The following is a 22,337-nucleotide window of genomic DNA, read 5'->3' as shown; positions in this document are numbered from 1 at the left end:
TCTACAAAAAATGTCTGCAAAAAGTGTCTACAAAAAGTGTCCACATCTTGGCCCCTCACGATACTCATTCATTGTGCAAGCACATGAATGAGCTAAAAATTATTTTAGCTTCAAGAAGAGATATTCAGTAACCAGCATGGGATTTATTGCCTCTAATAAGAGGTTTATTTGGGCAGCTGTAGGGGCTCCTGGCTGTCCATGACTCGAGGCTTCTGAAAAGTTGCAACCTCTTTGCCGAGATTCAGCAGGGACATGTTTTCCCAAATACTGTGCTACGAACAAGGGAGTACGGGGACATACCGATCACAACGGTTGGTGATTCAGCATTTCCACGCTACACATGGCTAATAAAGCCGTACAATGAAAATACAAGAAATACAAGAAATCCAAGAAAGCGCTACTTAAACAAGAGGCTTTGCTTGGCTAGAGTTGTGTCAGAGCATGCATATGGTATGCTGAAAGGGAGGTGGAGAATCCTCTACAAGAAGACAGAGTGTAAACTAAAGAACATAAGGCATGTCATAATGGCCAGCATAGCCTTGCATAATATATGCATTGCAAGAGACGACCCATGCAGACCCAGGTGGAGGCTGGACATTGAAAAACTGCACCTTATTAGGAACAGGGGGAGTGTGGAGCAAGATCACAAGGCAGATCAGGTCAGGGAAAGGATCACTAACTGGCTCTGGGATATCAACCAGCAACGACAATTGATGGAGTGAATGAAAAAATCAAAAGAAAATTCTAGCTTGTGTTTCCTGTGGTAAGGCAAAAGCCTAACAACCACTATATCCCCTATTCTACTCCACCACACTAAATAGATAGGGTATAGAACTGGAGACAATGGACTAGAGAGTGGAACTAAACTGTGAGAATTCTTGGTGAGGATTGTAGAACTGAATATCAAGATATCTTTACTGAAGGACAAAATCCTTGGAAAATATAGCAATTCAATTAGACCTGTAATACAAAATGCCTTTTCTGAATATCTTCCAGTTGATTTAAGCACGTATTAGTGCATCTCAGCCATGTTAATGGAGCTACATAGTGATACCATAAAACAGGTACTAGCTGCATAGCTAGTTGTTGACATTACATTACATGTATCACCAGTTGGTGGCCCAATTTTATGTTTCCAAACAGCAACACTTCTGTAGAGGCTACCATGAGAACATGTAACAATAATCAGGAATCTTTTACTAAGTTTGATTTAAAATCTTTGAAAGTAGACTATAATAGTAGCCTTAATAACACAAGTCAGTGGTACACAAGAAAGCTTGTTTATTAGCCACTGGAAACAATAAGAGTAGTCATAGTCTGGGTGCTAAAGTTATTCCGTTGGCATTTTTGGAAGAAAGCAAGCCAGTGGCCTAACATGGTTCACTAGACCACAAGGAATCTAAAAATCGTTGTTGACAATTTTGTTAAGCGATTAGACGGTAATTATGGGGTATTGAAAAGGGACCTACCTGATCCAGGAAACGAGGCTGAGAGGCTACATGGGGCCATTATTTCTCTCCAATTCAGTGAAACCCACCCAAATTCACCAGATACAACAAGTAAGCAACCCTGAAGCCAAGAAACTAGTTTATTTTATTAACAAGGGTCACGTGATCGATCTAGCATGAAAGCGAGGCTAGTAAGTTTAGCATGAAAGTAACATTAGCCCATACCGCGGACTCGTGTCCTAACTCCTGAAATTTAATTGTGAAACAGTCCAGATACCAGGAAATCGACTGTGTTTATTAATGAAAGTCACGTGATTGACTAAGCATGAAAACGAGGCTCATAACTCGCGATTAATGACATGAAAACACTTATTCTTGATGCTGGCCAAAATCTCCTTAATTTACAAAGCTGTGACCTTTAAAGCCAACCAAGAGGGCTGTTTACACTAAATTTCTGCTGTAACATCATGAACTAACAATGACAACGAGGCTTATTAATTACATTAAGCCTTACTCCGCCCCGTAAACCATAAATAATAATAGCAATCGCTGGTCCTTGGTGGGATTAAAATATACAAACTATACTATCACCGTGTTAACTTACTAGAAAAAATTAAATGCTTTCAACTGGGCACAAAGTTGTGTTAAGTTGTCAGTCACCTTATATCTTTCATATTTCTTACTGATATATCGAAGGTAACGTTAACCTACAAAGTAAGATAGCTTCATTTACAGGAACTCATAAAAATGTATCAGCATTAATTCAAGGTCCATCTGTTAATTTTCTTTATTCTTCATGTCATCCTATTCGTCATCACATTCTTCATCGTCATCTACCACATCACTGAAAACATTCTGGCAGGGTTCATCCTCTTCATCACAGCAAGAGCAAAGGTCTGAGCATGGCAATCCATTTCTGCAGCACTGGCATCGGTTGCTTGCGCACTGCTTGGTGCATCCGCATTTGACTAGCTGAATTATGGCGTCTGGTGCTGGCAGCAGCCTTGTCATTACTGGAAACCATCTGTTGTCACTTTTCTCCCACCCACAGTTTTAAGGAGACAGAATGTCAGCGTTTGCCACAACATCGTTGTCCCAAACAATAGCTTGATAGTGGGCACGTAGAACAGCTTGAAGAAGAGCACCTCGGGTTGGTGGCAATCTTTCTGACTGTGCTTGCTTCTTACGAAATAACAACCATCAAAGTTCTTTCACGGTGGTAAGCGATGTATTTGGAACATAGAGTTCGCAAACAAACTTCTCAATGGCCTTTATGGTTTCTTCAGATGGTGTTAATGTTGTTCCCAGTTTGGCCATCTCTCTGACAACATCTTCATCAACATTCAGAAATGCTTTCCAACACAAAGGTTTTCCATGGTCTGAAAAGCATCCGGTGTTATCTGCTCCACTGAGTGCATGGAACGCTGGAAGAGCAGCTGTCCTGGCTTCCCCGAGAGCCTGAACTATATATTGGTTCTAGCCTAATTTCTCTGCGGTTGCGCCCCTTTCCTGTAACGAATGAAACATTGCTACACAGCTCTGGAAACCGTCTTAAAGCAAGAACAAAGACATCAGTGTCAGGGGAGTGGACATGGATCTCCATTGCACCATCCGATGTGGCATCAACGGTATGAAGGATAATCTTTGTGTCCGCTTCTTCTTGGTTGCTCTGAAGATGTCCAACATCTTTGAAAGTCGCCTTACATTCACTACCCCATGCAGCAAGAAATCGCCGACCACTCTGTCCCCTGAAGTGCCTGAATGCTTTGTCTGTCATTTCATGCCCAGCGTACAGCCTCGCTTTCATGCTAGATAGATCACATGACCTCCGCTAATGAATTAAACTAATCCGTTGGCTTCGGGGTTGCTTGCTTATTGTACCTGGTGAATTTGGTTGAGTTTCCCTGAATTAGAAAGAAATAATGGCCCTTTATAGTTTTTAGCCTCGTTTTCATGCTGCATCAGGCAGGCCTTTTTTAAACACGCCATAATTATCCTCTTAACGCTTAACAAAATTGTCAACAATGTTTTTAGGAATCCTGGTGGTCCAATGAACACTACTAGGCTAATGATTTGCTTTCTTCCAAAAAAGCCTAGGGGAATTATTTATCAGACATATGCTCCTGGACTATCATGCCAATTATATGAACCAAGTTGAGGGTATATTAACAAGATTTAAGTATTCTTGAAGTGATAGTGGGCATTCATTTTCTCTGGTATATTTTGAAGATGGGATAAGACAATATTTTTTTCAGTGGGGGGGGGAGGGGGGGTATGGTAGCAGTTCAGCTTACCCTACCACCCCTGGTCCTGAATTGAATGACTGAAAGTAGTTCTTCTCACTCTGTTTTGACCCCTTTCTGATAAGGCTTCCCTTATTGGATCAATATATAGAGCAGTAGATAATAATAGAGATTAATTTAATGGTAAAGATGAAACATGAGACAACTGCAAAATATCAACTTTGAATGAATTAAGAGTTCTTTCTCAAAAACTTAAAACAACAATCATGTACTCTTATGCAACAATTATGAACTCTCTTCACTTGCTCCTCTCTATTAATTTGTACTCCCGCACCTACCAGCCCCCACACACCAAATTGTTTAATATCGTTTCCATACACCCTTCCTGTAAGTTGCAAGTAGGTAAGCGTAAAATATCAACTTTTTGGAAACATAACATTTAGAATTGTTTCCCAAATGCATAATTCAGCAATCACATACTTTCTACTCTTGCATCTCTCTGTATTATTTGTTCCACACCAACACAAAGACAACACACTACTTTATTTAATATCTTTTTCATACACCCTCTTCTTGTGAGTTGTAAGTACATTTGGAAACACAACTTTTAACATAATAGAGTTTTTCCCAAATACCCTACTACAACAATCATGTTTATCAATTATATTATTAGTCTGTGAATGTAGAAAGATTTCTGGTTGTAGCTTAAAACAACAGTGTGAAATCTGCCCACATTAACAGCCTAATAAAGCGTCTCATAATTGCTGAATGACACCTCTTTAATGGGTTTTATGAAAGTAATCTACCTATTATAACTATCTAAATTTGTGTGGTGTGGTTGTTGACTCTCTGCTCCAGAAAAGGCACTTGGAAATGTTGGTTCATGCATCGCCCAAGCATTTTGGTATGGTTGCCAGGCTGCTGAAAACGAGTCATCATCTCCATCATACGGAGTTCATGTTGTCGGTTCAGCTCTGCCTGTTTCTCCTGATATTGAAGGAAAGTTTCTTCTCTTTTCTGGTCTGCCTCAAACCAAATTTGCATTCTTTTTTCATGTGCTTTTTGAAGATTCTCAAAGGTTGCTGATAACTAGCTGATAGCATCTTTCTGTGAAGTTACTTTACGTTTCCTGGGCCGCACTGACACAGTTGATTTCAGTACCTCCTTCTTGGATGTCTCCTTTGAATCTACTTCACCCTCTTCAAAGGGAGACTCTTCACAGTCTTTGCTCTGTGGCTGTTTTTTAGGTTTGTGGTTTTTCACCCTGTACAACACTTTAAAAACAATGCCTTTTAAGGTCAGAAAAACTGAAATTTATTTTATATGTAGTGAGGCAAAGTTAAAGGGCTGACCAATAAATACTAATAAAACCATAGTCACCATGTAAAGATGCATATAGTCACTAACAATTTGACGTATAGCAATAGTTGTATATTCATGTTTCGTGTACATATTACTGACACAAATTCCTTGTATGCAATTGCATAACATCCATTATAAAATTCATTTGAAAGTCTGGGGAAAATAATACCAATTCATTATTTACCTGTTACATTCTTCTTCACTCTCATTCCCTGACAAGTGGCTTTGCTCAGAACTTGCTTCTAAAGAAGACGTACTTGAATCTAATGGCTGCTTCCTCTCACGGGGTACCATACTAGTAGCAAGCTTTATTTCTTCAATTGTGTCCTCCTTCTCATTATATTAATCATCTTCACTACTGTCGTCACTATTAAGGATGTCCGCTGCCTTCGTTGCAACCTTTAATTCTGTGTGAGTTTCGGAGAAAATTGGGTCGATGATGGTAAACCACTCAGGTTCATCTATCGCTGATTTTCCACTGCCAGACTTTGTCCTGTCCGTGAATTTTCTCCACTGTTCTTTCAACCATTTATATTTTGCTCGCAGCTTGACAACTGATGTCTCGATTGCCTTCTCTTTTCCTTTCTTAGAACATGGTATGTTCTCCGTCTGCAAACGAGCATTGAGTTCTTTCTTAATATTTTGAAAAATATGAAAATTGGCTGACTTTTTAAGCGCCAGGGTCTCTAAAGTCAACGCAAATTCAATTCGGTCGTCTGTGAGTACAGTTGCAAATACCTTAAGCTCAACTTCGCGCCACTTTGTGCCGCGAGTCTCCTTCGAGTTATTCTTGGCCACCATGTTGTTTTGAGCGTTCAGCATAACTCAGGCCAGTCGTCTCTGGACGAGATAGGGTGAAATGCGTCCCGGCAAGGGCATTCCGTTTTTATACTACATGCATTTAACGTCTGAAATGTTAAAGGCATCAGTAAAATGCGTCTAAACGACGCACTTAACAGAAGACGTTAAAGTTGTCAGACGTTAAATGCATTAGCCTTATTTACCATTTTTATACTTGACGTTAAAGTCGTCTCAAGACGACTGTAACGTCCCTAGCATAAAAACGGCCATTATGCTTAAAACTTGCTAGCAAGCCATTATTTCTTATGTTAGCATTCATGGAATTATCTATAACTACTCCTAAAATCTTATGAGAAGAAACTTGTTCAACAACAGAGTCATCAATCTTGACATCTAAGCGTAGGGGTGGGTCTTCATTTAGCTTAGCAGTAATGCGCCTTCTGTGCACTGAAAGGGGCTTGGTTTTTTCTTGTTGATGAACATTTTGTTGCAAGACGCCCATCTCTGAACCACATCAAGATTGGAATTTAAAAGTTGGGTCATCGAGCATAGATCCGAGAAATGCGCACTTGCAGTTATTGTAGTGTCGTCAGTGTAAATATCCACAGTTGAATCTGTTAGATGTAATGGAATGTCATTCACAAATAACAAAAACAGTGCGGGACCTGAGACACTTCCTTGCGGTACCCCCTGCTTGATAAGTAGAGAGTCTGATCTTTGATCATCAATACTGACAAACTGTTGGTGACCAGAAAGATATGATGTTGGCTTTTGACCTTAAACGATCTAGACGGGTTTCATCTGCATCAACTCCATAGCATGTACAGGCCTCAATGAAAATAAGTATTTAATTAAAAGTCATTTCTTAGGTATTTTCATGCACTTTACCAACAGATATAAACATTCAGCTCTACAAAATAAAGTCGTCAATGGCTGTTTTTCACTACAGCCATGTCTACCTCAAATTTGACTTGATGCCATTCTACTTTCAGAAAACTGATCTGATCATAAATCAATGAAATAATTTAAAGCAAGGAAAATATCAAGAGAAATAATTACCCCGATTGCATCACAAAATTCCACACCATATCCTTTCCCACCAAGTAGGAAATCTTCATCATTTTTTTGTTGAGAAGAAGTGACAAGGCCTTGTAATCAAGAGTCACTGCAGAAACAGGATATTTAAGGCAACAATTACAGAATATACTTTGATGTTCATAACACACGAGACTTAACACATAATAAAAAAATTGTGTCTCAGGAAAACTCACTTCTCCACATGATATAACTTAATTTGATTAAACAATGACAATGTTATCGTGCAGTGAAGTAATAACAGGCTCTGTATGGAATATTTTCTTTTCCTTTTTTCAATGTGTAACTCTGAATGTTCAATTCAACAGAAAGTTTGGCTACGTTGCCTACTTAATTCCAAACTTTGTCATTTTGCAGTGTACTTTTCTCCTTAACTTTCTATCTCTAATTAAAAATTACTTGTGAAAGAAATGTACTTTTTGCTATCAACTCATATTCCATGTTATTTGATGAAATCTTTCTGATTATTGAGATTCTTAAGTAACTGCTTTAAATTTGACCTAATGAAAAAGGAGAAAAAAATTAAAGGGAACACTTGCAAAAGCACCTTCAATAGTGCAATCCCACTTCTCCGACTATTCTAGTATTTACAGCAAAAATGATGGCAATAATGTAAGAGCCTTTAAAATTATTCAGTCTCCTCTTCAAAACCAGTAACATGCACTATTGTCTGCATGCACCAGCATGTTATCTAATACACATTTCATAACTGTATTTTTTTCATTTTTGTAAATGATTAGAAATGATCATTGTAAAATTAGTTATAATTTTTGTTCACTGATTATTTGACCTGACTTACTCAAATGACCACTTACCTTTTCTCTTTACAGTTCCCTATTGCAAGAGAGTAAATAGACAGTGTGCTCTCAGAGCTTTTGTTTTTAAAATGAATAGGTGCTAGGCCTACAGCTACTTGGTCTTTACCTGAAATAAACCAATACAAAGACACCTTTGCTTAATTTGGCAAGGAATGCACTTTCATACTTAAGACTAACAACTCTCAAAAAATTTATTAAAATGAGAACACACCTCCAAGTGGGCATCCATTGAATTCAATGTTAAACTCTTTGTCTTCTGAGTTGCATGAATGGAGGTGCAGTTTCCTAATTGCCCAGGCAAGAACAGGATTTAGATGCACATTCAAAGCATAAAATCTGCATCCTTGACCCTTGACAATTTTGAATGTTTTCTGCACTGTAGAGAAGACTAGTTTCTTCAATGCCTTTATCTCATTTTTTGCGAGCAGTACAGGCATGTCTCTAGTTCTCTGTAGAAAAATATTAACCAGAAACAGGTTTAGATTAACTGTCACTTTATAAATGCTAAAAAAGGTTGACATCAGTTATGTTCACATTTGAAAATAACCCACTAAAAGAAGCCTCTACTGCTTGATATATTGTGTTCCGATTTTCAAGCCATAAAACTGAATGAACAAATGTAATTCCCCTCTCACCTAAGGTGTAAGATGTAATTTTACTCAAAAAATGAATATGCTGTACGTCTCACCACAATGCACAAAATCATCCTCATGAAATTTGAAATAAAACCCTTGTGAATTTTGTCAAAGACAACCTTACATGGGGTTTACATTGCTGGGAAGAAAAAGGATCATATGACCCACAGCTCATTGCTGTAGCAACAAAGCAATGAAAATAAAATAAATAACAAAATACTTAAATTTAATGACTGCAAGAACTTCTACAGTTAGTAACTCACCCCACTCTTTCCTAGTCGAGTCAAGTTCAGCAGAGTTTGCCGTGCAGTATCTGGGAGTCTAGTTTGGAGCTTAAAAACTAACAACACCCAGTCTGGTACACACATGCTTTGGAAAACATTTGCGAGTGTTTTTGGCAAAAGAAGGTTGGTCAGACCATTCCTCGAACCCTTTGATTTTGTACTAATTAGATCAACGACTTCTGAGATGATGCCGTGTACTTTTTCCCTTTCCCCATCTGTTCTGTACAAGAAGCTGTTTACAAGGAAAGCAGCAATGTACTCATTGTATCTCTCAGAAACGTCATCAAGGACAGCTGTTATCTTCCTGCACCTTTGAAAAACTTTTCGTTTTTTGTTTATTGTTCCTAAATCAGGTTTGTTCTTTGTGTCATCAATTGAACTACACAAGGAACTGGACGAACTTAACGGAGTAGATGAGCAACATGGGGAATTAAGAAGGGAAGAATCATCTAAACTTGCCTCTGTGCTCAATTTGAGATGGGAAATCCGTACTTGAAGTTCCTGCACTTCCACTTCAAGGGAATTTATTCTGGCTGATCTTTCGGCAAGCAAGGAAACAAGCTCCTCAGAGTCTTGACCGATTTTGGTGCCAAAAGATAAATTTTTCACACCCTGGACTCAGTCTAGTGTGGCAGCGTTCATCAGATTTACAATAGCCATAAATCCCGCAGAATTAATGAGTTCATCGCGAATTTTTTTATTGCAAAGAGGACCAGCAACCAGACTGAATGTGGACACAATGTGGATGACTTCAGGGATCCTGTCCATCTCCACAACTCCAAATGATAATTTGGCAGGCTGAAGTTCCCGCGTAGTGGCACCTTGGATTTCTTCAGGAAATATCTTGAATATATCACATATGAAAAATTTATGCAGAGGGACGCCACATACCTCTTTCAAAAGTAGATACCAATACCTGGAAGGGTCAAGTGTGGCACTTGTAACCCTGCCAAGATTCTGAACAGTAAAGTCAACCGGAGGCAGGTTGTTGCTCAGGTCGTATGGCACGTGAAAATAACGATATCTTTTGTTGCTGTTTTGTGGCAAACCAAGTGAAAGAATACATAAATAATTGAAACAGAGACTTTAATAAATACAACAGCTTGCAGGTATTGCCTCTTCTTTGAAAAGGGAGGATCTGAAATAGACCATGTGATTAGAAACGTCATAATAATAAGGAAACAGGCGGGATCAGAAAGAACGTAGTTTTTTAATGAGCATTACACACAGCAAATTTTCTAATATTTCATGACTTTGATTATCATTGTTAATAAATGACCCCACATTAACATGCACACAATCGTGTATCTCTCATGGATTCGTGGGCGCCAAGTCTATGTAATTACATTGCAGTGTAATTTATGTGATGACATCCACCCAACATCTTCTTCCCCAGCCCTTGGTATCAGTATACAATGCCTGCTATGAATTCTCTTCTTGAGCAAAGCTTGTCATTTATAGGTGAAGAAATACAGTAGGTATGGTGAGTCCCAATAGTTTCCCGGCAGTTTCTTCCAGTTGTAATCTGGGAGGTGCAGAAAAATGGCAAAGAAGTGCTTGCAAGGTGAGCACCTTTGCTGCTATGCCTCACATTTGCATGGGGGCAATGTCCCCAAACTACAGCCGGTACCACTGGTTACTTGACAATTCACTTTGAACTTCAAGTACACCTCCAGTGTCTGATGGCTGGATGCTGCTCTTGTTTATAGCCATTGCGAGACTGATTTTCTTCTTTGCAATGAACCACAAAATATATTGGCCTGTTGAAGAGGAATTGCAGTAACTCTCTTACATGCTCTGTACATTCTGTGACATCTGACACTTTTGTTCACATACCTGCATGAAGTAAAAGATGACAAGAGGTTAACCATTTTAGCATGGGCGGAGCAAGTTAAGTGTATATAACTTTTGCTGTCCCCCTGTGTCAGTTGCGTATGTTTTTTCACGTAGCTACAACTATAGGGAGCACATACCAATATTACATGACTACTCTTGGAAAGCATAAGGTCGTTAGATGAATGGTGGTTCTCTTTTTTATTATTATCTCTTGATGAACCCACCATACGCCCCTCAGTAACTAAAGAATTACTTTGTGTACTTTTCTGGTAAAAACTCAGTGATGAGCATTCCACACAGGGTCTTATGGTTTGCCAGGTGGTTGTAATTAAAATCCTAGCTTTGTCTTTCAAGACTGTTGTTAGTGTCGACAGCTACTAAGAGACAATCTTTCTGAAAAGCCTAAACCCATCTCAGAAAAGAAAACATAAATCAGCATTTGTACGAAATGACAAATTTGTCAACTAGCTTTTTTTTAGTAAGGCATCTTAAAACAAAAATTGTCCCAATGGATCCAGATTTCTAGGGGGTATTGGTTTTCTGGCTTCTCAAACTTAAACCGTTACTTTTCCATCCCAATAGGCCTTTTTACAGTTCCCGGCGCCATCTTAGAATAGTAACCGCGCAAACATCATGTCGAGGCTAACATTGACCCGGGAAATACAAACATAGCAAAATCACAGCTGTTTCACTAACCTGTTTCGCATCGTTTGTTATATCTTCGCTAAAAATGATTTTAAAATATAAAGACAAGGAAATTTTGACACTGGAGGATATACAGAGGCTCACAGTCAAAGATCTGAGGAATATTTTGAAGAGCAATTCCGAAAATGCCGGCGGAATGAAGGCGGACCTGGTTCTGAAACTGTATGCATTGCTTATGAGAGACGTGGTGGTAAGGTCGGTCGAAAATACCCAGCAAACTGCTGAAAACTGTGGTGAAAACAGTGGCCATTTCAAATATGACGAAACAATGAGACGAATCTCTGTTCTTGGATGGTCAACAGACTTGTGACAGCTTCCAGAACTGAACTTCATTCAGCTCTACAATTACCTTGTGGTGTCAACACGCAAGTACCGCCATATTTTGTTGAAGGGCACACATTACAAAAAGTTAAAATCATACCAATTTTTCTTTGAAGGAAATGTGAAACAACTGGAAAGCAAAGTCTTTCAAGGTCAGACCTACATGAAAGCCAGTGTAGTTCCATCAATGAAAAAAAAAACCCTACATAATTGTTGTGGAGCTTTCACCACAGAGCGATATTTTGCGAGCGGCATGCACGTGTCCGCTGGACTTGGTTTATCCAGAAAAGGTAAATGTAACCACGTTGGAGGAGTGTTGTTTGCGATTGAAGATTTTACGAGAAGGGGATTACAAAGGCATGCTGAGCCTTTGTCATGCCCATCGCGGCTGTCTTTGTGGGTTGTGCCTTGCAACCAAAGCGTTGCAGCTAAACCTCTCGACCAAGTGCTAATCAGAAAGATACGATTTGGTAAGAAAAATATTCGTCTTCAGTCGAAGGTTATAAAATTTGATCCAAGATCACCCAATCAACGAACAAGAGAGGAAAACAGTTTCAAGATTTTAAGTGAAAGTCTTCAAAATTGTCTCCCTGCCAGTTCATTTTTTTTTGTTCCATGACATCAAGTCAAACTGTGTAGAGGAGTCAGACCCTGAAGAGACAAACGAGGCACCAGAGTCTGTGCCTTTTACAGACAGTTACGATATTGCTACTGAGCGCTTTAAATCTATGGTTGATTCCTATGTTTCCAGCTTAACAATCACTCAAGAAGAGATAGATGAAACGGCGAGAACAACTCAAGGACAAAACAAAAACAATCTTTGGTTTGAAAAGAGGAAATCTCTTTTGACAGCTTCAAACTTTGTAAAAGCAGCTAAGAACAAAGTGGAATCTTCAAATGAGTTGAAATTCCTCTACTCGAATTTTACTACAGATGCTACTCAATATGGCATCGAAAGTGAAGCAAAGGCAGTGACCCTTTACATGAGGGAAATGGAAAAGAATGGCATTGATGTTACTGTTGAGGAAACTGGGCTACTGGTGTCCAAGGACAAGCCATACCTGGGGTCAAGCATAGACAGGGTTGTAGCCATTAAGGATACTCACGAAAAATGGGGGATGGAAATTAAATCTCCTTTAAGCAAAGCAGGCATGACTATCGAAGAAGCCCGAAGGTTAAAACGAAATCATGATTATTATGTACAAACTCAAGGGCAGCTCTACTGTTCTAACTTGAATCTTAAAGGGATCATTCTTGAAGTATACTTTGGAGAGAGTAGACCACTATTTGTGGAGAAAATTTACTTGGACAACTCTTGGATCAGTGACTCCCTGCCAAAGATAGATTTCTTTTACAGACGTGCTCCTTTCCCTGAGCTCATTACCAGACGAGTGCAGCGGGGTAAGATTCTATACCTGCATGGAGGTTGGTTGCCATATGGCCAATATTGCTGCACAAGCACTGGTTTGAAAATGCGATTTCAAAGGCAATTGTAAACAATTATTCTGTAGTAAATTTACATCATATATATCTACAACCATTACTTTTCCTTTTATGTAACAGTGCTAAAACTGTACCCATAAGAACCTTGATGACACAAGCAAATCACCTTGCAGGATGAATTTGCACTTCTATTGAGTGAAGTTTAACTGACAATACTTGAATTGTCGCCTAGGTGTTACATTATTTACAGTCAACAACTTTATAAAACTAAGACTTATTTTGTCATGGGTATATTGAATGTGTTGGGAGAGTACCAATACACTTTTCCACTTAAAATAACAGAACCCCAAAGGTAAGCAACAGTAGCTAAGAGCCACTCAGGAGAGAGACCAAACCACAAAACGTAACTTCAAGAAACCACACTGTCAATTTAATTATCTTGTTTCTTGAAATTTGTGTTTGTTGCTTTATCTCCCATCTGATTGTCTAGGGGTTGCAAAATCAGTGATAAACATACCAGAAATCATTTTAGGTGTGTAAACAAAATAAAGTTACTGGTAATAAAAAAAAGAATTTAGGGTTTTGGTTTTGCAGGGGGCAGCAATGGAGGAAGAAAATTTGTCAATAGTCCACATACTGTGGCTATTTGTGTTGCGTAAGGGCTTAAAGTGTTGGGTAAGTTCCCATCCAAAATATGGTAAGTCTTGATCCTACCAATTGCCCTCTCCACGTGTATTCGCACAGAGGCGATGGTCATAGTTTCCTCTGTCTCTGATGCAGTCAGTTGATCTCGTCTGGCTAAAAAAGGGGGCATATTAACCGTGACACCATCAGGTATAATGTCCTTTATGTCGAAGCCACGGTCAACCATAGCATTGTCACCACCATTCAATAAATCTAGCACTCCACTTTCTCTGGTTATCTGTTTGTCCGACACCCGCCCACCCCAGAGGTCCGAAAGAAAGGTGACTTACACATTTGGAGTGATTCCCACAAGTTGCTTCCAAGTATTGTGGTGCTTGTAGTCTGACCAAGTTTCAGACTGCGCAAGCATGGCAAAGGGATGCTGAGTGAATATCTCCGTGCAGTCCAATATTATTCTAGTTGTTGCAAACTCGGCAAACTCATCTGGCATGTTTTTGCATACCAACTCTTGTGATGGAAAAGGGAAAAGGTCTTTGAGTTCCAAGTACAACAAATTGATCCAGGTTATACATATTCTGGACACAAGGCTTGTACTAACACCAAACCTGTCTGTAAGGTCCTGCATGAATAATCCAGCCTTCAGTCGCATCAATACTAAAAGAAATTCATCAAGAAATGTTAATTTCCTGGAAGGTCCAGGCTTATTTCCATTTTCATCCGCTTGATAAGGCTGGCTCTCTCTCACTAAGTGTTCTCCTTTCCAGTACTGCATTTTCCCCAATTTTGGCTCAAGATACTTGAAAAAACTTATCAGTGCTTCATAGCAAGGAAACCCAGTGTAAAATAGGATTGCTGAATTATCATCCTTTATTTTGTCTAAGGAAAATTGGCACCCTATCAAAATCTCATTCTCTTTTTCCATTTCTGCCAACTTTTCTTCTCGATCAGTTAACTTTAGTTCCAGTAATGTAAAATGCCTCTGTAGTTGTTCAACAACATTGCCTTTAGAGGTTTCAGCTCGATCCAGATCATTAGCTAATGAATTTGAACATTGACTGCTGCTGACTGCGGTGGAAACTATTTCAGGTGGCACTGATATGATTATTGCGTCTTCAGTGACTTCCAAGGAGTCTGCAACATCCATTTCCTGAGCTAAAACTACTTTAGTCTGGGTTCGCCTTGGAGGAGCTTTTCGAGATTTTTTTGGCACGCTCCATGAAAACTGAGATGGCTCAGCACCTTAAAACAAAATGCAATAAAAATCAAAATAATTACATGACCATAATAAATGAGCATGTTGTGGTGTTAATGGTCATTTCGATACAGTTATGAAAAATACTTAACTGTAATGTCAGTTTAAATGTTTTTGATCTCAGTACATCTATATGGCACTAGGGAATTTGGTACAATTAATGATGCACAACAGTAATCCAATGCTATTGAAATGTTGTATTGGGGTAACTATATTTCCTTCGATGTGAAAAGCCAACCTTCAGTCAAAAGCTATACAGTGTTACAATTTTAAAGCTTAATGTACAAAGGAACAAAAACTTAGCTGATAATGCTGCTGTAATGAAATATTTACTATATATGACTTTTTTATATCTGTTTTTGCATGTCACATACCCTTCTTTAAGTACCTGCGGGTCAATTTTCTTATAATATCTTCTTGTCTAAAATGTTCACTGCAAACAACAGTTGCAGCAGTTACATTGAAGTCATCCTTTCAATGTTGCCGCTTTATAAGGTTACACCAGCGATTTCTGGTCTTGGGGTCGGTTGGAAAACTGAAAAAATGTAACCGGCGAAGAACCCCTTGTCATTGTAATAGCTGTTGTGACAGCCGTAAACGGCACACTGTTTCCCTCTTTTCTTCAAAATCAACGGAGGAGTATCTTGGTGGGTATTATTGCTGTTCATTATCAAAAAGTATGGCAAAAAAAAAAGCAGGACAAAACCGGAGAAAAAGCAAAGATGGATGTAGATTCTCTGTTAAACACACCAGATATGAAATGCGACTTAACGTTAGCCTCGACATGATGTTTGCGCGGTTACTATTCCAAGATGGCGCCGGCAACTGTAAAAAGAAATATTATTCACCATCCAAAATATTTGAATTGTGTCATGCAAAAAGAGAATTCATTAGATAGAATCAATCAGCATGGACTTTTCAAGGGGAGGTTACAGTTCTATTCATCAACCCTCACTATTTCCATCTCACAACCATCTTTTTAACTTTATATCAGAGAAAGAGTAGACGTTTGTGCTTAACATAGTTAGTAGAGGGGACTGGTTGGGAAAGCCGGCGAACTTCAAAGGCCCAAACAATAGAGTCCCAGCCGAGGTTGAATTGACCTGTCACGGGCTTATACTATTTTGCGAAACGAAACGAAACGAAACGAAACGAAACGAAACGAAACGAAACGAAACGAAACGAAACGAAACGAAACGAAACGAAACGAAACGAAACGAAACGAAACGAAACGAAACGAAACGAAACGAAACGAAACGAAACGAAACGAAACGAAACGAAACGAAACGAAACGAAACGAAACGAAACGAAACGAAACGAAACGAAACGAAACGAAACGAAACGAAACGAAACGAAACGAAACGAAACGAAACGAAACGAAACGAAACGAAACGAAACGAAACGAAACGAAACGAAACGAAACGAAACGAAACGAAACGAAACGAAACGAAACGAAACGAAACGAAACGAAACGAAACGAAACGAAACGAAACGAAACGAAACGAAACGAAACGAAACGAAACGAAACGAAACGAAACGAAACGAAACGAAACGAAACGAAACGAAACGAAACGAAACGAAACGAAATCGGGTCAGATGAAATAAAACAAAAGGAATAATGCAGATATATTTTCAAATAAGGTAAAGATAACTTTCACAAGGATTTTGGAGTAATCGTTCATTAATAAGGATTTTTATTCATTTCGCAAAATAGTAATTTTAGGAGAGTTACTATTTTGCGAAATGGACAATTTTCACTCTGAGGTGACAACGTGACCTCTTTCATGTCGCGAAAATACATTTAAACATTACAAATTAGTATATAACCGAACATTTTGGCCTCCTCTTATTTCTTAAACCATATTAAAATATATTTCGCAAAATAGTAATTTTAGGAGAGTTACTATTTTGCGAAATGGACCATTTTCACCCCTGCGATGACAACGTGACCTCTTTCATGTCACAAAAATACATTTAAACATTACAAATTAGTATATCACCGAACATTTTGGCCTCCTCTTATTTCTTAAACCGTATTAAAATGAATTTCGCAAAATAGTAATTTTAGGAGAGTTACTATTTTGCGAAATGGACAATTTTCACCCTGCGGTAACAACGTGACCTCTTTCATGTCATAAAAATTCATTTAAACATTACAAATTTGTATATCACCGTACATTTTGGCCTCCTGTTATTTCTTAAACCGTATTAAAATGTATTTCGCAAAATAGTAATTTTAGGAGAGTTACTATTTTGCGAAATGGACTATTTTCACCCCTGCGGTGACAACGTGACCTCTTTCATGTCACAAAAATACATTTAAACATTACAGATTAGTATATCACCGTACATTTGGTCTCCTCTTATTTCCTAAACCGTATTAAAATGTATTTCGCAAAATAGTAATTTTGGGAGAGTTACTATTTTGCGAAATGGACCATTTTCACTCTGCGGTGACAACGTGACCTCTTTCATGTCGCGAAAATACATTTAAACATTACAAATTAGTATATAACCGAACATTTTGGCCTCCTCTTATTTCTTAAACCGTATTAAAATATATTTCACAAAATAGTAATTTTAGGAGAGTTGCTATTTTGCGAAATGGACCATTTTCACCCCTGCGATGACAACGTGACCTCTTTCATGTCACAAAAATACATTTAAACATTACAAATTAGTAGATCACCGAACATTTTGGCCTCCTCTTATTTCTTAAACCGTATTAAAATGTATTTTGCAAAATAGTAATTTTAGGAGAGTTACTATTTTGCGAAACGGACAATTTTCACCCTGCGGTAACAACGTGACCTCTTTCATGTCATAAAAATTCATTTAAACATTACAAATTAGTATATCACCGTACATTTTTGCCTCCTGTTATTTCTTAAACCGTATTAAAATGTATTTCGCAAAATAGTAATTTTAGGAGAGTTACTATTTTGCGAAATGGACCATTTTCACCCCTGCAATGACAACGTGACCTCTTTCATGTCACAAAAATACATTTAAACATTACAGATTAGTATATCACCGTACATTTTGGCCTCCTCTTATTTCCTAAACCGTATTAAAATGTATTTCGCAAAATAGTAATTTTAGGAGAGTTACTATTTTGCGAAATGGACTATTTTCACTCTGCGGTGACAACGTGACCTCTTTCATGTCGCGAAAATACATTTAAACATTACAAATTAGTATATAACCGAACATTTTGGCCTCCTCTTATTTCTTAAACTGTATTAAAATATATTTTGCAAAATAGTAATTTTAGGAGAGTTACTATTTTGCGAAATGGACCATTTTCACCCCTGCGATGACATCGTGACCTCTTTCATGTCACAAAAATACATTTAAACATTACAAATTAGTATATCACCGAACATTTTGGCCTCCTCTTATTTCTTAAACCGTATTAAAATGTATTTCGCAAAATAGTAATTTTAGGAGAGTTACTATTTTGCGAAATGGAGAATTTTCACCTTGCGGTAACAACGTGACCTCTTTCATGTCATAAAAATTCATTTAAACATTACAAATTAGTATATCACCGTACATTTTGGCCTCCTGTTATTTCTTAAACCGTATTAAAATGTATTTCGCAAAATAGTAATTTTAGGAGAGTTACTATTTTGCGAAATGGACTATTTTCACCCCTGCGGTGACAACGTGACCTCTTTCACGTCATGAAAATACATTTAAACATTACATTATAGTATATTCTCAAAGATCTCGGTCACCTCCTCTTTAATGTAGTAATTTCTAAACTAATTGAATGTAGTAATTCCGAAAAATGTTTATTTTGCGAAATGGATTATTTACTCTCGGCGGGCGGCAACGATGTTGCCATTCTCGTGTCACACAATATGTCTTTGGTTGATGCAGTAAGATTTTGTCCTCTTCTTATTTCATAAACCGTATTTAAATACATTTTGCAAAATAGTAGTTTTTGGCAGGCATACCATTTTGCGAAACGAAATATTTTTATCCTTCAATGACAAAAATGTCTTTCTTTTCGGGTCAAAAATTTACTTTTAAACATTACATTATGGTGCACTCCCGATCTTGGTCACCTCTTTATTTCCTAAACCGTATAAAAATATATTTCTTTAAGTAGTAATTTTAGAAGAATTGCTACTCTACGAAATGAATTATTTTTACGCCATGATGAAAAATATTGCCATTCTATTGTCAACAGTACATATTTGATTACTTAAAAGATTTACATATGCTTTAAAAATTGCAAATTTACTGGAAACCCAAAACCTGAGAAAGTTTTAAATGCGATTGAAATACAGTAGAACCCCCCTAACTCGAACCCCCCGGTAACTCGAATGAGATCCAATTTCCCTTGGCCCAATTTTTCAGTCATTTACTATCAGCTAACTCGAACAATTTTTTGTCTCCTTAGGAAATTTGAGCTGACTGAGTTCTACTGTAACGACTGAATAGACTAATGTAGAAACAAGAATTGAAATACTATTAATTTGTTGAATTAGGTCTTTGTGTAATTTTCGCCTATTTCAAACTTCAACATTGCAAGAAGCAAATCCTTGTGACCGTCTTTCAAACGCTGCTTTACACTGTTGGTGACAGTTATCAAGCCTCTCCAGAAATACGGGTGCCTTGGAAGGATACAGCTCTTATCAATGCAATAAAACCTCTTTGCCTTTTTTTTATGCGTTACGACCATTTCAACATTGCCGTTATCGTCTTTTTTAGGGTAGCGATAACGCTCCTCGTGAAGTAGAACAATGTCGTAGGGCGCTATCTGTACTCTCTTGGGGAACTCATTTGTGCAACCGGTGCATGTTCTTGCATTCGAGTAGTCATGAGTAAACACCACATAAAAGGGCTCGTCATTCTGGTAATACTCGATGTATCTCGTGGGCTTTGGCACCATAACGTCATAAGGGTCTTCTTCTGACACGACTGGCACCTGGCTTACGTTATTTTTCCCTCTTCTTTGTTTTACTCGTTGATTCGGCTTTCCCCCAAGCTGTTTAGAGAGGTTTGCGCTGATGATTTTTCCCATTTTGTTAGAAGCTTTCTTGTAAGTGGTGATGAAACTTCGCAGCTTACCAATCTTCTCAGCGACAACAAGGACGTGAGGGCACAAACCACCACTATCACGGAAAGATTTGCAGGTCTTGTCGCACGATATCTTCTCTTTTTTTGTTTTTACTGTGTAACTGGTATCAAACTCAGTGACGCAGAAGTTTGTATTTGCAAGTTCTATGATCTTATTATGCGACAATATGATTTCCGCCCTCCTCCATATATCTTTAAGCTCATAAGAAGGAAATTGTAATGAGAGCTGGCAGTCGACAAGGCCTATGGACAATTTTCTAGTGATGGCCTCATCCCTCCTTCTGCTGGGAAGGATACAACCAAAGACTTTTTTTATTTTTGAGTCGCGTTGCTGGGATGTCATTTGTGTCCACTGTAATGGATCCACCTCAAGGTGATTATAGTCTGCGGACAGACGATATTCTCCCATCTGATAGATGGCTTTAACCAGCTCGTCTAAATGAGGCTGCACTACGCGTTTCTCAATGAGATCGTGTATCGTCACCTGATCAGTTTTCTGTCTGGAAATCTCCTCTTTTATGACATTGTTGTATGCCTCGGTTCTCTGGTTTTGCCACTTGTTTGGCGGGTTTCCAAGGCCAGCAGCAACACGAACAGGTCGTAACATGCATTTCTTCATACTCTCAGATAAAGGTCGAAGACGACCTTCACTTGAGTGAAGCCATTTGGTAAATGCCTCTGGCCATTGGCCCTCAGTAACCTTCAGCTCCTTATCAAACTGCTCTTCAGAGGTAGAATCTACAAGACCTATAATCCTTCTCCCATCATGCTCAGAGCCTAGAAGCTCGCGAGCTATTTCCGTTTGCTTTGGTGACGGTACCTTCAATTCTGTTAACTTCTTTAATATGTTTGTTTTAACATGGTCAAAACATCGGAGATGGATATTTGTGTCACTTGAAGAAGTTCCATTAATTGGAAATACCTTCTCGAAGCCTGTTTCCAAAGGAGTTTCTCCATCAGTTCCATAGGTTAGATTACAGATGCCCTTCCTCTTTAAATTTGCTGCTAGGTACTCGTAGTCCTCCATTTCCCTACTCGTGCTTGTCATGATGCCTGCCAAAGTAGTTGGGTGTTTATCGCGTGCATTTCTATGAACAAACATTGGATGTGGGAAAGTTAAAGTTGTCAAATAGAAAGATCCACAGTTGTAAGTCATATCGATACCGCATTGAGATTTGGGACTGGTTCCTGAACAAAAACTTTTTAACCATTCAATATGCAAATCTTTGGCTGCGAATGTGTTTGGGGAGGTATCTTTTCCGTGGCGAAGACCAAATGAAACATCTTTTACAAAGTCAGAAGTTTGCAGTTGAGTAACTAATTTGGTAAAATCGGCTGCTTTTTGTGGTCCTGTACTCTGAGAACGAATGCGATTTTCTATTTTGCTGGCCTGGTTGTATACTTGTTTTCTGTTACGTGGGATGTCGGACACAGATTTGACATTAGAAACACCACCTGCATCTTGCTGTACTTTCTTGATTACGTGCTTTGCAGGATTCTCTTCGGCATACTGTTTTATCCTCGTAAGGACGCTTGGTTTTGTTCGAAAAAAAGCCTCTTTGTGATGTTTCACGTTTCCATGGGCCTTTCTAAAAAATAGCTTTTCTGCTTCCTCTGTTACTTTATACTGTATAACAGCATATCGTCCAAGCTCCCCTTTGCGGTGGTCATGTACCTTAGTTATAATACGGCAAAACTCATCTGAAGAAGCATGCCAGCTGTAATGACGCTTGACAGAAAAAATGTGGCTTCCTTCAGGATTTTTTCCTTTTTTACGTTTGCTGACTCTTTTGATACGAGATTCACTGGAAAAATCCACCCTGACAACTTCGGTGGGACAAGAGTGACGCGCGTATACTCCGTTACCATCCGTCGTCAAATCTCCTTCATTAACGATGTTTAGATCGACAATAAAAATGGCCGACTCGGTAACTCCGTGTGCCACCTTGCGGCAGACTTTCTTAGTGTCAAAATTACCTGCGATGCAGATATCTATAACTTCTTTTGTTGAAAGACCCTTCTGAGAAACTTTAAAAACAGGTTGCCCATTGATTTTTAGGCCTAAAAAGACAAACGAAACACAGATAATAAGCAAAAACTCTTGATACTATTTGCAGCCATTTTCTCTATCATTATGGGGAAGTATAGTATGCTTTGTACGAAAATATATTTCAAAATACCTTAAATGAACGCCTACCAATTATAAAGCATTTATACAAAACTCCTTCTTAAAGTGAAACACGCAAGGTGTTTCAAAACCGTCTGTTTCTTCTAAAATCTCAATTCTGATCGATTGAATCAACCACAAAGGCTCTGGGCAGTTGAGAGAAAACTAAACTTGTGGTTTCTAAAAACCTT

The 22,337-nt window shown here is 38.4% G+C and overlaps 2 protein-coding genes and 2 pseudogenes across 2 annotated transcripts; 2 read left to right on the top strand and 2 right to left on the bottom strand.

Annotated features, from left to right (window-relative positions):
• Positions 1-7,391: 7,391 nt before the first annotated feature.
• LOC149035452 (uncharacterized) lies at positions 7,392-10,399 on the bottom strand. The gene is made up of 6 exons (XM_089191292.1): positions 10,317-10,399; positions 9,603-9,719; positions 8,666-9,224; positions 7,979-8,216; positions 7,765-7,873; positions 7,392-7,449 (listed from the first exon to the last, which is right to left on the bottom strand). The coding sequence occupies exons 1-6, from the start codon at positions 10,397-10,399 to the stop codon at positions 7,392-7,394; spliced, it is 1,164 nt and encodes a 387-aa protein (XP_089047418.1).
• Positions 10,400-11,252: 853 nt separating this feature from the next.
• On the top strand, positions 11,253-12,260 carry LOC149035451 (uncharacterized; annotated as a pseudogene).
• A 9-nt stretch (positions 12,261-12,269) lies between these two features.
• On the top strand, positions 12,270-13,355 carry LOC149035450 (uncharacterized). The gene has a single exon (XM_089191475.1). The coding sequence runs from the start codon at positions 12,277-12,279 to the stop codon at positions 13,042-13,044; it is 768 nt and encodes a 255-aa protein (XP_089047601.1). The 5' UTR covers positions 12,270-12,276; the 3' UTR covers positions 13,045-13,355.
• A 210-nt stretch (positions 13,356-13,565) lies between these two features.
• LOC149035449 (uncharacterized) lies at positions 13,566-14,517 on the bottom strand (annotated as a pseudogene).
• Between the last annotated feature and the right edge of the window lie 7,820 nt (positions 14,518-22,337).

Source organism: Pocillopora damicornis, chromosome 13, assembly GCF_964200805.1.
Source record: "Pocillopora damicornis chromosome 13, jaPocDami1.2, whole genome shotgun sequence".
Classification (NCBI taxonomy): Eukaryota; Metazoa; Cnidaria; class Anthozoa; order Scleractinia; family Pocilloporidae; genus Pocillopora; species Pocillopora damicornis.
The sequence above is the reverse complement of the archived record's forward strand: the minus strand, read 5'-3'. Positions and strand labels throughout refer to the sequence as shown.

Coding starts and splice junctions, on each gene's coding strand:
- LOC149035452 (XM_089191292.1), bottom strand. CDS start 10,399: ATGGCTATAAACAAGAGCAGCATCCAGCCATCAGACACTGGAGGTGTA. Junction 8,217..8,665: donor CTCGACTAGGAAAGAGTGGG/GTGAGTTACTAA, acceptor ATTTTTCTACAG/AGAACTAGAGACATGCCTGT. Junction 7,874..7,978: donor CAATGGATGCCCACTTGGAG/GTGTGTTCTCAT, acceptor GGTTTATTTCAG/GTAAAGACCAAGTAGCTGTA.
- LOC149035450 (XM_089191475.1), top strand. CDS start 12,277: ATGGTTGATTCCTATGTTTCCAGCTTAACAATCACTCAAGAAGAGATA.